Source organism: Lissotriton helveticus, chromosome 7 (genome assembly GCF_964261635.1).
Source record: "Lissotriton helveticus chromosome 7, aLisHel1.1, whole genome shotgun sequence".
In the NCBI taxonomy this organism is placed as follows: domain Eukaryota; kingdom Metazoa; phylum Chordata; class Amphibia; order Caudata; family Salamandridae; genus Lissotriton; species Lissotriton helveticus.
The window spans coordinates 1,857,183,413-1,857,198,945 of NC_136068.1; the positions used below are offsets into that span (position 1 = coordinate 1,857,183,413).

At 46.4% G+C, this 15,533-nt stretch overlaps 1 protein-coding gene across 7 annotated transcripts in view; it reads left to right on the forward strand.

Annotated features, from left to right (window-relative positions):
* LOC144770835 (uncharacterized) overlaps positions 1 to 10,723 on the forward strand; it is a 131,137-nt gene extending 120,414 nt beyond the window's left edge. The window contains exons 3-4 of one of the 7 annotated variants that reach the window (XR_013599046.1): positions 6,675 to 8,920; positions 9,083 to 10,723. Coding sequence is in view for 1 of the 7 variants with exons in the window: in XM_078655615.1 (XP_078511741.1) it covers positions 6,675 to 7,134 (460 nt within the window). In the remaining 6 variants the exon portion in view is untranslated. Of the gene's footprint in view, positions 1 to 6,674 lie in introns of all 7 variants that reach the window. The other 6 variants (XR_013599047.1, XR_013599042.1, XR_013599044.1 and 3 more) reach the window with 6 other exon arrangements.
* The last annotated feature ends 4,810 nt before the right edge of the window (positions 10,724 to 15,533 follow it).

Sequence of the window (15,533 nt, forward strand, 5' to 3'; positions counted from 1 at the left end):
AGGGGAACTTGCATTAGAACGTCAGCGGGCATCTTAAAAGACATACGAAATAGGCTACATATGGTGGAAGGCAAGCTGAGGGAGCTGGAGACTCAATATGACACTGAATGTGGTACAGAGACACTAGCACGCATACATGAGCTCATCGATGAATATAATGAGCTAGCAGATTCAGAGGTCAAGTACATATCAAAAAGACATGTAGCTAGGCGATATGGAGAGGGAGGGAGACCGAGCAGATCACTGGCGGCTAAACTAACGTGTAGGACTATGCAACCTCCTATTGACCGTATAGTGGAAAGCAATGTAGGGGCACACCACTCCCCAAAGGAAATCGTGGAGCAATTCCGTACTTTCTATAGCTTGCTGTACAATTCTAGTGGGGGCACCGACAGGAAGGATTTGAACGAGTACTTGGATGACATTGCATATGCATGGTTATCTGATGTGCATAGGAAATACCTTAGCTTGCCGATAGATATAGAGGGTGTAGTGACGGCTATCAAATCACTCCCAAATGGGAAAGCACCGGGGCCGGATGGGCTGACTGCAGAATTTTACAAGGCATACGCTACGATACTTGCACCTCACATACTGGCAATGTATGCAGAGGCTTATGAGGCTGGCACACTTCCACCGTCACTATGCCAGGCAATGATTATCACACTACTAAAGAAAAACAAACCCCCGTATGAACGTGAATCTTACCGCCCCCTGGGCCTTATCAACCTAGATGCCAAAATTTAAGCGAATATCTTGGCCACGAAGCTACAGCCGTTAATGCTCCTCCTGGTCCTTCCAGACCAATCTGGGTTTATCCCAGACCGATCTACGTCTCTAAACTTACGCACTATCTTTGCCATGTTACATGTCTTAAATCCGGACCTACCAGCCGTTGCGGTGTGATTGGACGCTGCAAAGGCGTTTGATTCCATAGAATGGAGTTACATGGTACAGATACTATATAGGATGGGCTTCCCCCCCATGTTTGTAAACTGGGTTAAATTACTATACACGGAGCCTACCGCTAGAGTGCGGATTGGCGGTTTCACATCTGAGACGCTGCGAATAGAACGAGGCACACGACAGGGATGCCCTTTATCCCCGTTGTTATTCGCCATTGTGCTGGAACCTCTGGCGTGCAAAATCCGTCCGCTACATAGAGCTGCGGCGCTCAATTTTTATAACAGACCGGTGGGGATTTCACTTTATGCGGACGACATGGTCTTGTACGTCCGTGAACAGTCCGCATATCTGTCTCCCCTTCTTCGAGAATATGTAAAGTTTAGTCTGCACTCTGGTCTTCACATTAATTGGAAAAAATCGGTGATAATTCCGTTAACCGCTGTCACCAAGTCTCCAATTGTGGAATACCCGCTTGTATGGTCTGACGAACCGGTTAAATACTTGGGAGTGTGACTACACAGAGATCCGGCAGTGGTCATTGCCGAAAACTACGGAGCGGCCTATGCCTCCTTGGTCACTCATGTTGATAAATGGCTAGGCTTGCCATTATCACTAGCGGACCGGATAGCCATTATAAAGATGGTAATATTGCCTAAGTTCTTATATTTGTTCTGCAATGTCCCTGTTCCCCTGACAGTTCACTTCTTTAAAACAGTCCCAACGCAATTATTACGGCTTGTGTGGGGCACAAAACAACCGAGAATCAGCTGGCGCACACTATCACTCCCATACGACAGAGGTCGGTTTAAAGCGCCTGATATTTATATGTATTATCTGTGTTGTCAAGCTCAGTACGCTTACTACTGGTTTAAACATCATGCATTCACGCCACACGTGGCGGTAGAACAGGGTGACGCTGCTCCTATACCATTGAAGGGCATTATCACACATTCCCGCAGACACACACCGAGAACAGAGATTGACACAATTGACGTCACCACGGCGGCATGGCAGGCGATTGGACGGAAGACCCACAAACTTCCCCGTTACGCTCCTGCACTACGAATCGAGGGACAAGGGGTCGATAAAGGCACTGAATGAGGTCGGGATTGTAACTATGGGTGACCTATATGTAGAGGGAAAGTATATATCTGGGGAGGAATTATCCTATATAACGAGCCCGACGCTGTTGTTTAATTTTACCTGTTACAGGCTGCGACGGGCGGTAAAAGCTCACTATACTGATTATCCGGCAGAACCTGAAATGTCACTGCCACTCCAATTGGTAATCACGGCCCCTACAAAGAAGAAAATGGTCACTAAATTGTACAAAGCAGTTCAAGCTGATATACCACACACTGTAGATACTAGCTTAGTGCGATGGAACACTGTACTAGATGCTCCATTGACGGAGGCAGACTGGGGGCGAATATGCTCGGTCAGTGGGCGACTGACCCCAAACAGTAATTTAAGGAATATACATCTAAAGTTTCTGCACCAGACATACCACACCCCTCACAAACTGTGGAAAATAGGGTTACGCGAGGAGGGGAAGTGCAAAATATGTGGTTTGGACCCTGCTGGCTTTCTGCATTGCACACAAAAGGAGTTAGGTCCTTGAGGGGGCTGAGGGAGGGCTGGACCGTTTTAGAATATCAAAACACACACAAAATGCCCCCTCTCACGCTACTTCCAATATGACTTTAACAACGACCAAATAAACAATTTCATTAGATCTGGTCTGGTACATTTATTTATACCTATTATTCAAATATTCTCAGTGGAAACTAGTATACTCCAGAAAGAATTATTTTAAAGGCAGTAAATAGAATACACATATCAAAGCACTTACATCTTATTCAATCAATAAACTACATTCCAAATTGACATGAAACATTACAAAAACACCTAAGGAAATAACATTAAAAAAAATCATCCAACGAACATTTACAAAATCCGATTCAAGAATTTGAAATGTGCTAAATTATTTCATTAATCACAATCCTAAAAAAGACATAGTTCATAACAAGAGCAACAAGACTTGTATCACTTAATCAAAAACATTAAATGTAATAATTAGCTCTTGATGGATTTGCTTTCTGCATTTGGCTTGGGAATGCGGTCATGTGCATGCATTTTAGGACGATGTTTTGTCTAGTGTTGTAAAGATGACAAGGACTGTGCTGCAAAATACTCCGGCACTGTGCCTGCTGGGACATGCTCCACAGCTGAAAGGTGTCACGGAGAGACTAGTACAGGTGGCCTTGCTGTTAGCGAAAAGACGAACTCTGTTCACGTGGGACAGCAGAAAATGCCCTAAAGTAGAGGGATGGCTGAAGGATATGGTATACTGCAGGGACCAGCTGGAGACATATGCAGAAGAGCTGCCCACAGCATCAAAACCCAGAGACACATGGGCCCCTTTACGAGAATCCCTGCTGGCCTGCAGTGACGGCCACTCTGAGTGTGAGTCATAAATTATAAGGAGGTGAGAGTAGGGAGTCATGCTCATCTAATGGTGTGCTGTTGTGGTGTCAAATCCAGATGCACGATTTACGATGTGGGGATGGTTTGTAGGTTTTAATCAGTGTTCCTGCCTCTCTTCTGCGTCCCTGATTCCATCTGTCCTCCCCTCTTTCCCTCTGTGACCCTGTCTTTCATGGTCACTGCCGACAGTTTTACCACAAATAATAAAACATAACAAGAGCTGGAGCAGTGCACCCTAGTCCAATACAAACCAGGGAAAGACGCCATGTTCCTTCATTTGGCAGGAAAACAAAGTTTACAAGCAAAGCTGTTAGATAAAGGTACAACACTCTTCCTCCTTAGTACTATGATCTCGATTTTACACCTGCTTGACTTTGGGACCCTCCTACTTTCTTTTCTTCACTTTGTTTTCATCTTCTCTTTTATCTTCTTGGCTTCGTTTGTTTTCCTTTATGTTCTTTTTTTACTTTATCTCATTACCTCACCTCACTTTCTCCTTCACTGCTTTCTTCCTCGTCTTTGTATCTCGTTACTCTTTTGTCTTTTCCTGCCCTTAACTGTTTCCTTCCCATGTTCTTTCTTCCATTAGTGTACCCCCTTGGATGTACCAATTTCTTCTCCTATTCTCCTTTTTGTGTTTCTTCTTCGCTACCCATTTTCATACTTTTTTCTTCTCTCCATTTAGTTTTCCTTTCCTCTCTTTTTCTCCTTCTTTTGGTTTATTGTCTCGCTTTTTAGCTCTGGCTGTAAGCTCTAGACCCCTATCCCAGCACAATGTATGTACAACATATGTCTGTGTCTGCAAGACCGTGTTGAGACATTCCCCTGGTGTTTGTTCAGGACTTGTTCATGAACTCTACACAAGTCGAAGTTCTCTACTCGCCCTTCCAGTGGTAATATAGCTTCTTCAATGTATAAAAGTCACATCCTCTTGCAATAAATATTTCGTTATGTTTAATTGTAGGCATGATTGACACCTGACAATATTTTTATTAGGAATATAGACCTCATTTTAGCAAACTAGATCAGTTTCACTAACTGGCCACTCTTACATTCCTCTCAAAGTTGTTTGTGGCCTACAACCACCTTTGGGCCAGCGGATTGACTGCACTGTTAAATGAATATTTTGTAAAACACCATTATTTAGACATTCCCTTTTCACAACTCACCATGGCACTTTCTGTTGCACATATGACCACAAAACCAAAATGTCTTTTACCACTTGCAAACCTGGTGCTCAAATCCTGAGTGCTTATATGTCAAACCTGACCCCATTGGCCATTCTGGCCAAGGCTGGAGCACCCACAATGCAAAGTATATCTTAGGGCACCATCACTTGGGGTCAAATTACAAGAAAACCTCCACCAATGGCATTTTTGTTAGCCGTCAGGAAGCGTTCCAGTGCAAAAGTTTGTAAAAATAGAAGCGCTTGGTCCCAAGGTATTAAGCTCACCTCCCACAGTTGCGATGGCTTGACCCAGAGTTTTTATTATTTCTTTTTTTAAGTATATTGAACACGTTTTTTAAATTCTTTTGAGATCTGCTCAAAAATAGCGCCAATATGTGGTGGACTGTCATAAATAAGTGCCATATTTAGAAACCAGTGCTGACACAGAGCACCAGCAAACACCAGCACAAATTAAGTATTACCCTGCCCAAAAAAATCCTTGCAAATCCTGGCCATAACAAAGGCGAGCCTGTGAGGTGGGTCCTTTAGACTGCTGGGAGCATAGCTCTGCAATTGAATTCCATTGCACCTAAGCCAGGGTGCTAAAAAGGCATCTGATGTGCAAGTTCTATCCATGTTTTAGTGTTTCCCTCTATGATACTCTGACGTTAAGCCAAACAGGCAAGTGATGCCTCCTCCAGGTAGATTTTAACCATGTACCCTAATTTGCACATTGTGTATCTTCTTTCTGAGGGGAGTTTTACAAGCTCTTTTTAAAAAGTGGTTTTAAATACTATGCCACAGTGACTGTGTTGTACCAGAGTCCATATTTGGTTTGCCTTTGGCATGAGTTGTTTGCTGATGGCCATAACTACCAAAATTCAGCGGCGTTACGCCATTGAGCCAGAACCATAGCTCAATTTTTAACTGCGTTTTTTCAGCTGTGTATATTCATTTTTTACAAAGCACAATGGCCATAGACTGAGTGTTTTATGGTTAGGTCAGACTTTCCATTGAAAAGGCATTTTTTGTTTTCGTAATAACTTTGGCTCCATTTGACGAATCTTCACAAAATTTTCCAATAAAACAAAATCGTTAGATTAGTTTTCTGACGTTTCATGTAGATCCACCCAGCGAAGACCAATAAGTGGAGGTTAAACAAGTGGCATTCCCCACTTTAATTCCCTAAGGATTCTTTGCATCATGTACATTGCATCTGGTGTGTGTTATGCTTTGCATGGTTGTGTAAAATACGGATCGTGATCCTAACCATAACTTGCGAATTTCGATTTTGGTTTGCAACGATAACTTCTTAATTGTTTTTTAAGCTCTTTTTACATTAGAAAATGGATCCTGCTGTATTAATTCCTTTAAAAAAAATCGCTCAAATGGCTTATTGGGTTACATGATTTTATTATATTGTGCATTGTGTAATTACTTTTATGATTTTAATTAATCGAATAAAGTGATTTGACTGACTAACTTCACTTTGATTCGATTTTCGGTGAACTTTTTTTACATTAGTTTGGCCAATGCATTTCTTACTTTAAATTTAACTAAATGGGCAGTTTCATGGGGTAATTATTAATGATACACAATATCCCCCATTTATAGAGCACACACACTGCAAATCAAATTGTATTGTTTACTCATGAGCATTAATACTCCGCTCAGTGATGCTCGTTTTATGAACCTGTGAGATAAAAGCATGAGAATGCCAATAGGAGTCGGCGGCACAAGGCGTTGTCACCTTCTAGCCCGGCGCGGGCGGCACTGTACTAATCCTAGGGTTAAAAACTCTGCTAGAGAAACAGACATTTGAGATGAGCAGGTTCAGAGTGTCTCTGGTGTCGTAGTGTGATCCATGTGCTCCACTTAAACTTTGGAACTACCCAGAATTCCCTACTTCTTTTTTTGCATTATTTATGCAGCACTCTAAGCCTGCAAGGGTATTGTCTATATATATATATATATTTATGAATTTTTCACAGCTTTTGTTTTGCTCTGTATTGTCAATTATTCTCAATTATTAGTTTAATCTGCATAGAGATAGTGTATTAGGTCTGTTATCTCACAAACTGCATCCTAACTTTTTCTGGTTTCTTTACTGCAGTAATGCTGCTGCATATGCCGCCCCGTCATATGAAGACGTGGTGGACCCCAGATACCTGAATCACCCTATTGAGATCTGGACTGTTGGGCTCAGGCCTGGTCAGAGCCCCCTCGCCGCCGAGCTGAGCGAGCCCCCTCCTTACAGCGTAATAGACTTGGAGCACGGAGTGCCAGCTACGTTGACCCCCGACATACACGAGGCGGAGTCTGCAGACGGTAGGAGCCCGGCAGCAATGAACTCAACCGCTAACCATGGCGGAAACCAAGGACCGCACTCTGGTATCGTAGGAGGTCCAAGGGTTACGATGCCCCACCAGCTGCGAAGGATCAGCTCGGACATCCACGAAATCTTAGCACTGAAGGACGTGTCAATGCACCTGGAACCACTGACTCCTCCCCCTTCATACCTTGAAACTGAAGAACACCCATTAGCAGAAGGACATTTCCAGCCTGTGGAATAGGACTTTAGTATGGCCTAAAGAGAGCAAAGTTGATGCAAGGCCAGCAAGCAAACATTGTGACCGCTCGAAGGGGTTTCATACATGTGTCCACTGAAGCAAGAAATGGTCACTATACAAATCGTCCTTCTGGGTTTGGGCACGTGACCTGGACTGGTCGTTCTCAATGATGGCTGATGGTGACTGCACTTGCGCACTTCAGAAGTTTGTCGGTCAAAGGGAGGCTTCACCATCCATACGGGGATGTTGGAGGTGTTGCCTGAGCCAAAATACACTAAATGCACCAATAGGTGGTTCGCATATGTTCAAAGCACTCTCTAGGTGTGTCTGTCTCCAACTGCAATAACTTGTCATCTCACACAGGTTGGGTTTCCAGAGCTGTGCCCCTACCTGGGACTGCATACACCTTGGTGGGGTCAGCTGGCTGGAAGTGGTCCATTCAGTAGGGAGAGGTCCCACAGGCATGAGCTGCCCTCTCCATGTATCCTCCTGAGTGAGATCACAGCTCTGTACTCCTGAATGATGGCGCGAGACTGACACATCATGAGGTCAATCGCAATCCATGCAATGGACGTCTTGTGCAGGCGCATCGTTTAGGTTACCATATTCCGAGCCATTCCCCCTTCAAAACTCAGAAGTATCATTGTAGGTACCTAGACATGCCTAACCTCCTCAATGGACACATGACAAGTGCTCTAATGCTGCCCACAGAAGAGCTATCCCCCTAAGGTGCACATATCACGTATGATCTTGCAAGCATTACACAGGAAGGATCATAGAGGACACGCCAAACACAGCAGAGCTATCCCCCAAGGTGCAGTGATGGGTAAGATCAAGCATTGCACTGCAAGGGTTCTAAAGGGACACGCCAAACACAGCAGGGCTATCTCCCAAGGTGAACTGATGGGGTAAGATCAAGCATTGCTCTGCGAGGGTTCTAAAGGGACACGCCATACACAGCAGCGCTATCTCCCAAGGTGCACTGATAGGTAAGATCAAGCATTACACAGCAAGGGTTCTAAAGGGACACGCCATACAGAGCAGAGCTATCCCTAAAGGTGAACTGATGGGTAAGATCAAGCATTGCACTGCGAGGGTTCTAAAGGGACACGCCATACACAGCAGAGCTATCCCTAAAGGTGAACTGATGGGTAAGATCAAGCATTGCACTGCAAGGGTTCTAAAGGGACACGCCATACACAGCAGCGCTATCCCCCAAGGTGCACTGATGGGTAAGATCAAGCATTGCTCTGCAAGGGTTCTAAAGGGACAAGCCATACACAGCAGAGCTGTCCCCCAAGGAGCACTGATGAGGTAAGATCAAGCATTGCACTGCAAGGGTTCTAAAGGGACACGCCATACACAGCAGCGCTATCCCCCAAGGTGCACTGATGGGGTAAGATCAAGCATTGCACTGCGAGGGTTCTAAGGGGACACGCCATACACAGCAGAGCTATCCCTCAAGGTGCACTGATGGGTAAGATCAAGCATTGCACTGCAAGGGTTCTAAAGGGTCACGCCATACACAGCAGCGCTATCCCCCAAGGTGCACTGATGGGTAAGATCAAGCATTGCACTGCAAAGGTTCTAAAGGGACACGCCATACACAGCAGCGCTATCCCCCAAGGTGCACTGATGGGTAAGATCAAGCATTGCACTGCGAGGGTTCTAAAGGGACACGCCATACACAGCAGAGCTATCCCCCAAGGTGCACTGATGGGTAAGATCAAGCATTGCACTGCAAGGGTTCTAAAGGGACACGCCATACACAGCAGCGCTATCCCCCAAGGTGCACTGGTCAGGTACGCTCAAGCATTACCCAGCAAGGATTAAAGAGGACATGTCAAACACAGCAGCGCTATCCCTCAAGGTGCACTGATGGGTAAGATCAAGCATTACACAGCAAGGGTTCTAAAGGGACACACCATACACAGCAGCGCTATCCCCCAAGGTGCACTGATGGGTAAGATCAAGCATTGCTCTGCAAGGGTTCTAAAGGGACAAGCCATACACAGCAGAGCTGTCCCCCAAGGAGCACTGATGAGGTAAGATCAAGCATTGCTCTGCAAGGGTTCTAAAGGGACAAGCCATACACAGCAGAGCTGTCCCCCAAGGAGCACTGATGAGGTAAGATCAAGCATTGCTCTGCACGGGTTCTAAAGGGACACACCATACACAGCAGAGCTATCCCTGAAGGTGCACTGATGGGTAAGATCAAGCATTGCTCTGCAAGGGTTCTAAAGGGACAAGCCATACACAGCAGAGCTGTCCCCCAAGGAGCACTGATGAGGTAAGATCAAGCATTGCTCTGCACGGGTTCTAAAGGGACACACCATACGCAGCAGAGCTATCCCTGAAGGTGCACTGATGTGTAAGATTAAGCATTACACAGCAAGGGTTCTAAAGGGACATGTCATACAAAGCAGAGCTATCCCTCAAGGTGCACTGATGGGTAAGATCAAGCATTGCACTGCAAGGGTTCTAAAGGGTCACGCCATACACAGCAGAGCTATCCCCCAAGGTGAACTGAAGGGTAAGATCAAGCATTGCACTGCACGGGTTCTAAAGGGACACACCATACACAGCAGAGCTATCCCCAAGGTGCACTGATGGGTACGATCAAGCATTGCTCTGCAAAAGTTCTAAAGGGTCATGCCATACGCAACAGAGCGATACAGATCCGGTATGCATTAACCTCTTCGCTGCGGCGACAATTCCGCCGCAATACTAGCTGGTAGGGGGAGCTGCACGGCGCTCCCATGCTCGTGACGGAACCGCTCCATCACGAGCTTTGGGCGCGCTGTGCTGGTGACGGACCGGTTCCGTCACGGCCCCGCCCGCTCAATGGAACGTCCAGCGCAGGTGCGAAATCAGCGCCGCGCAGGCGCACCGAGCCGGCCGTGACGGAACCGCTCCGTCACCAGCACAGCGCACCCGAGGCTCGTGACGGAGCGGTTCAGTCACGAGCATGGGAGGGGTTAAAGAGGGATGCCTCCAGCTCTGGAGCGATCACACACTACATGGAACATATAACTAAATTACTGACGAGCCTGGCTTCTTTCAGTCGTGACCTTCCGGCTGAAGTCCATGGACACCAGCCCTAGGGTTACACACACCTGTGATATCTGTGGTGTGCATCAGATGCCATGCAGTGCACACAGACTCGAGGCATCCTATCACCATGAGCACCACCACAGAAAGCGAGGCACAGCCATGGGGTGCTGCTTTGCTACTTGTGCAGCAGTGATTAGAGCACGCGCAGTTTCATCCATTCCATATCGCCAAAAGATTTCTGCACATGAGCCAAAAAGGAATGCATGGTAGAACCACTCCGGAACATATAGTGCACAGGTGCAGATTATAGATTCTATAGTGCACATATAGCCCACAAGTACTGTTATAGATTTTATAGGGCCCGTATAGTGCAAAGTACTGTTTATAGATTTTATAGAACAACTATAGTTCACAAGTACTTTTTATAGTTCGTTTTAAATGTGTGATAAAGTGTTTAACAAATAAATTTTGGTCCAAGAATAAAATGGGAAGTTCATTTTGCACTGATTATTTAGTTTGTAATAAAAAAGGGAAAAATTATTCTGTCTCACTTAGTTCAATTGTTCACATGTGAAAAGAAAAGCATGTTCTACAGCTCCTATGATGTGGACACAGCAGAAGGAATATAATACTCAGGTCTCGAACATGCTCTGCTATGCAAGCAGCACAGGATTATGACACAGATGCAAAGTAATGTGCCTCAGACAATACACCTGAGTATCTCTGTCATGTAGACTCCTAAAGCAAACAGGAGGATTGACTTCCCGTAACACATATGTCCAGGTAGGTCTGTAAGAAGGCAGAACCCCCCCGCCACTCCCCAACCCCGCCACCACAGGTGCTGACTGCAGAGCCCCTTGTGTGAAGTAATAAATCAATTGCAGCAGGCATGGGGTTGTGTCTGAGACAGCAGCAGGCATGGGGTTGTGTCTGAGACAGCAGCAGGCTTGGGGTTGTGTCTAGACAGCAGCAGGCTTGGGGTTGTGTCTGAGACAGCAGCAGGCTTGGGGTTGTGTCTGAGACAGCAGCAGGCTTGGGGTTGTGTCTGAGACAGCAGCAGGCTTGGGGTTGTGTCTGAGACAGCAGCAGGCTTGGGGTTGTGTGATAGCAGCAGGCTTGGGGTTGTGTCTGAGACAGCAGCAGGCTTGGGGTTGTGTCTGAGACAGCAGCAGGCATGGGGTTGTGTCTGAGATAGCAGCAGGCTTGGGGTTGTGTTTGAGACAGCAGCAGGCATGGGGTTGTGTCTGAAATAGCAGCAGGCTTGGGGTTGTGACTGAGACAGCAGCAGGCTTGGGGTTGTGTTTGAGACAGCAGCAGGCATGGGGTTGTGTCTGAGACAGCAGCAGGCATGGGGTTGTGTCTGAGATAGCAGCAGGCTTGGGGTTGTGTCTGAGACAGCAGCAGGCTTGGGGTTGTGTTGGAGACAGCAGCACTACCTCTCCAGTACCTGCACAGTTCACCCTTAGAGGCCCCCTCTCAAAAGCTCTTCGAGGCGCTGTTCCTGAGCGTCCCTGCTTGGGTCTGGTACAGTAAAGGGGCTGCATAACCTTCCCTTACATTAAGAAGATCCCTCTTGCTCTGACGTCATTGTGATCACTGGTTCTAGCCCACATATCCCACTTCCTCATTAGCTTGGAGAGTGAACTCGCCAGACTCCCTCACACACAGATGATAGTCCTCAGAGTAGCTAGACCTTACATGGGCAGTCCAACTGTCCTCCGGTTTCACGGATTGTATGCGTGCATGCCACAACATCCAGCCGCCACCAATTTACCGCGCTAAGCAGGTGCATGACGCGAGAAACACTGCCATGCACACCGTTCACTAATGCATGCCTGAGGCAGCAGCTGTTTTCAGCTCAAATCCATCCTAAAACTAAGACACAATAAGGTCTCTGACTCAATGTTATTGACAGGTCCACCTTAGATCATGGCGTATCCAAAACCAGGAGCCATTTTAAGGGATTCTAGGAATATCTGATGGTCCTGTAAGCCATCGGAAGCAGCTGCTGGTCAGACCTTGCAGCGCTGATCCCAGGTTGATGAAGTGACTGCTGAGTCAAGTGTCTGTGTTCTAGGCTTGGCTCCACTAAGATAACGCGAGTGATAAACCAAAGATGTAACGTACTCTGCTGACCCGCCAACTGCCCACTGCGAATGGTCGCTAGTGGTTTCTTCGGTTGTAGTATGGATGGGATGCCCTTCTAGCCTTTGCTTTATGGTTCTGGCTAGCATAGTTGCCGACATTTGAATGCTTGTCAATGGTGGTTCTTCCAGTGGAACATCCAAGGGTTTAAAGAGCAACATCTCTTAGTGATTTTCTGTACTTGTTTCTCTTGCACTCTGCTCTCCTGTCTATTGTTTCGTCATGTAAATATGTTAATGTCGGTTTGTTACATAATTTTTTGTACTTATTTCTTCGGCACTTAGACACTTTTTGTGGCTTAATTGGTGCTGAGTTCTGGCCATGAATAACAGGAATATCATAATACAGCCGTTTTAGTGAAGTTATCACCCGTAAAGTGTAGTGCACTAGGTGCTTCGGGTGTGGACTCGATGAAGCATGCCACGAGAGGGAACTCCAGTGGGTGAGAGTCCTTTTAAAAACTCAAGGTCTTTCAGGATAGGAAGGATAAAGTGGCACTACTCCCCTTTCATGAACTCAGGTGGCTCCTCTCTGTGGCCGCAGAATGCCAGAGTGTCTTTACTCTGACCTCTGCGTTTGATTTCCTAAAAGGGACAGTCTTGGGACCAGATTGACAAAGAAATGCTCTGCAGTGTATCTGGACCTGCCTGGTTCTCTGAGTTGTAACCAATATATTTTATCTTATTCAGATGAGCATATCCGGAGATCACGGGGCAAATTTCCCATCGCCTATGCATGATCCGGATTCTCTGGAGCATTTTTTTGTTTATTATGACATTGCCTAAAGTATCTTCAGATTTGTTCGTGTTAATTTTATCTAATAAAGAACAATTGAGTGGAACTCTGATGTGCTCCAGGAAGCTTGTTGTGTGCTCTAGAGTAGATCTTCGTGAGCGTGGCCTGTTATGCACACTCCAGATTGTGCTAGTACCCGCACTGCCAATGCAACACCTCGTTTACTAAGAAGCCGTGCACTTCTCTGGTGAGCTCTCCAGCCTCCCCCTTGCTTCTTCCACAGGGTAGATCCCAGCTTAGTTTAAGATGGGTGCACAGCCTAGACTCACTTTCAGGACCACCATTTTTGTAGGCACGTATGCGTAGATCTTGGACTAGTTCTTAAAATATTAATGTTTTTGAAATTATACCCAGTTTGCCAAATATTGAATCAAATTTTGACAGAGCTAAAACATATTTTAGAGAGCCTGTTGTCTTGAGAGTTGATGTGTAAAAAGGAGCAAAATGATGCCTTCTAATATGCAGGAATTATCTTTCAGAAGAATATACTTTACAGGTACTGCAACAAAAGGGTTGTCTCCTAAACATCCTAAAGAAACTAATGGAAAAACAAGCATTTTAAAGAATTACTGACCCTTCTGTCTTGTCAAGATGTCTTTCAAGGAAATAATTGTTAAAGATGTGTAAAGTTCTAGACTAAATAAAATCCATGCAGTAAAAAAACGTTTGCCTTGTCAACAGTAAAGATTCTCGAAAATAATTATAACGGTTTGTGTTTCAGACACATACATTTGACATCAATTATTGTTTAGGGGATTTGGCTTCTCGCTCCGACACGCACAAAAAAGTGAGCAAACTGGGCTTTTGATTCCAAACAATCAGTTACATTTGTTTTTTGCAAAGGAGTTGAACATTTACCTAGTGCATCATATAGCTGACGCTGTATCTGTGTTCTGGTTTGAAAAATAAAGCCCCGAGATGTATAGTCCAAGTACTTCTTTACATTTTTCGTAAATTTTGAAACATATTCTTGTGCACAAGGAGGACCAAAGAGGGTGCCCATAGATGTTCCCAGAGAGACCCTTGCCATCTTCCTCCGCACTGTTGTCGGTCAGTAGGGCTGGGAGAGGTGTACCAATTTCTTGGGTCAGTGCTGACTCCATGCTGGATCCCACAGGACACCGTGTGCAGCAGGTAGCCCTTTTTAAAAAAAAAAATTATTCAGGAGATATTGAATCGTGAATACAAAAGACATTAAGAGGAAGGAATGCATTTGTGCCACACGCAGCACGCCCACATCATAATAGAAAATCTATGTTTATAACCATACACAATAAAAACCACAATGATAATAAAGTGCAATAAATCAAGTCCTTAAATTATGCATTCTGGTTTAGCAATGTTTTCCAATTAAATCCGATTCCAACTTCTCAGCATCCCCAAACAACTTTTAACCTGAGTTCTCCCACAGAGCCTTAACTTTTTTATAAGAATCTGCTTTTAGAGTGTACTTTCTTTCGTGGTCTTTAATCCTACCCAATTTACTTAATACCTGAATAAAAGTAGGAATATCCGCCGATCTCCACCTCTGCAGAATCATTGACCCAGCCAGGACCAAGATAAAAATCTTTTTTTTAAGCATAGTTGCTGTTAAGTCTACAGAATATCCTAATACCATTGTCTGAGTGTCTAAAGTCTGTGGGACTTTCAATGTCCTGGCAATATTTGTTCATATTCTCCCAGAAATGGGGGCGTGGCTACGCAGGCGAGCGGAATGGCCGCCTGAATATAGAGCTCCGCCGAGCGGGCTGCAAACGGGGCCATTCCCACGAGATCCGACACTGCGCAGGGGTCGGAAAATGCCTGATACCGACCCCTAACACCATCGGATGCAGCTGGCCGAGATTGGAGGCCGGGGGACGGCGAGAACGGGTGCAGCTGCGGAGGGGTGGTGAGGCCTCCAGGGCCTCGCTGGACGTGACCCTGCTGCGCCGGAGCGCCTGGTGAGTCTTCTGGGTGGCCCCTTCGTTGGCCCCCTCGGCATTGGGGTTGCTGTTGGGCTCTCCCGGGCCCGCTGATTGCCCCCGGTGGTCTCCGCTGGTGGAGGGACGGACCCTCGGTGCGGGACCGGCCCTTGCGGCCTGGTCCGGCCTTGGGAGCCGGGGCCTCGATTTTGGAGACTGCCCGGGCTGTGTGGCGGCGGGCGGGGGGGGCGGGCGGCGGGCCCTGATGGTGATTGGGGGGTGACGGGGGTGCGACCGGGGGGCTCTAGGGCGACTTCCAGGCGGCCCCGCATCTCTGCATTCGGTGGGGGCGCTACATCTTCGCCCTCACCACCAACACGCAGCCCTGCCTCGCGCCTGTCCCCCACACAGGCCCACGAACGACACACACTCTCCAGCCCTCACAATGCTGCAACAGGCCATGACTACTGCACGCCTGTGACCCGCTAGATTGCCACAAGAGGT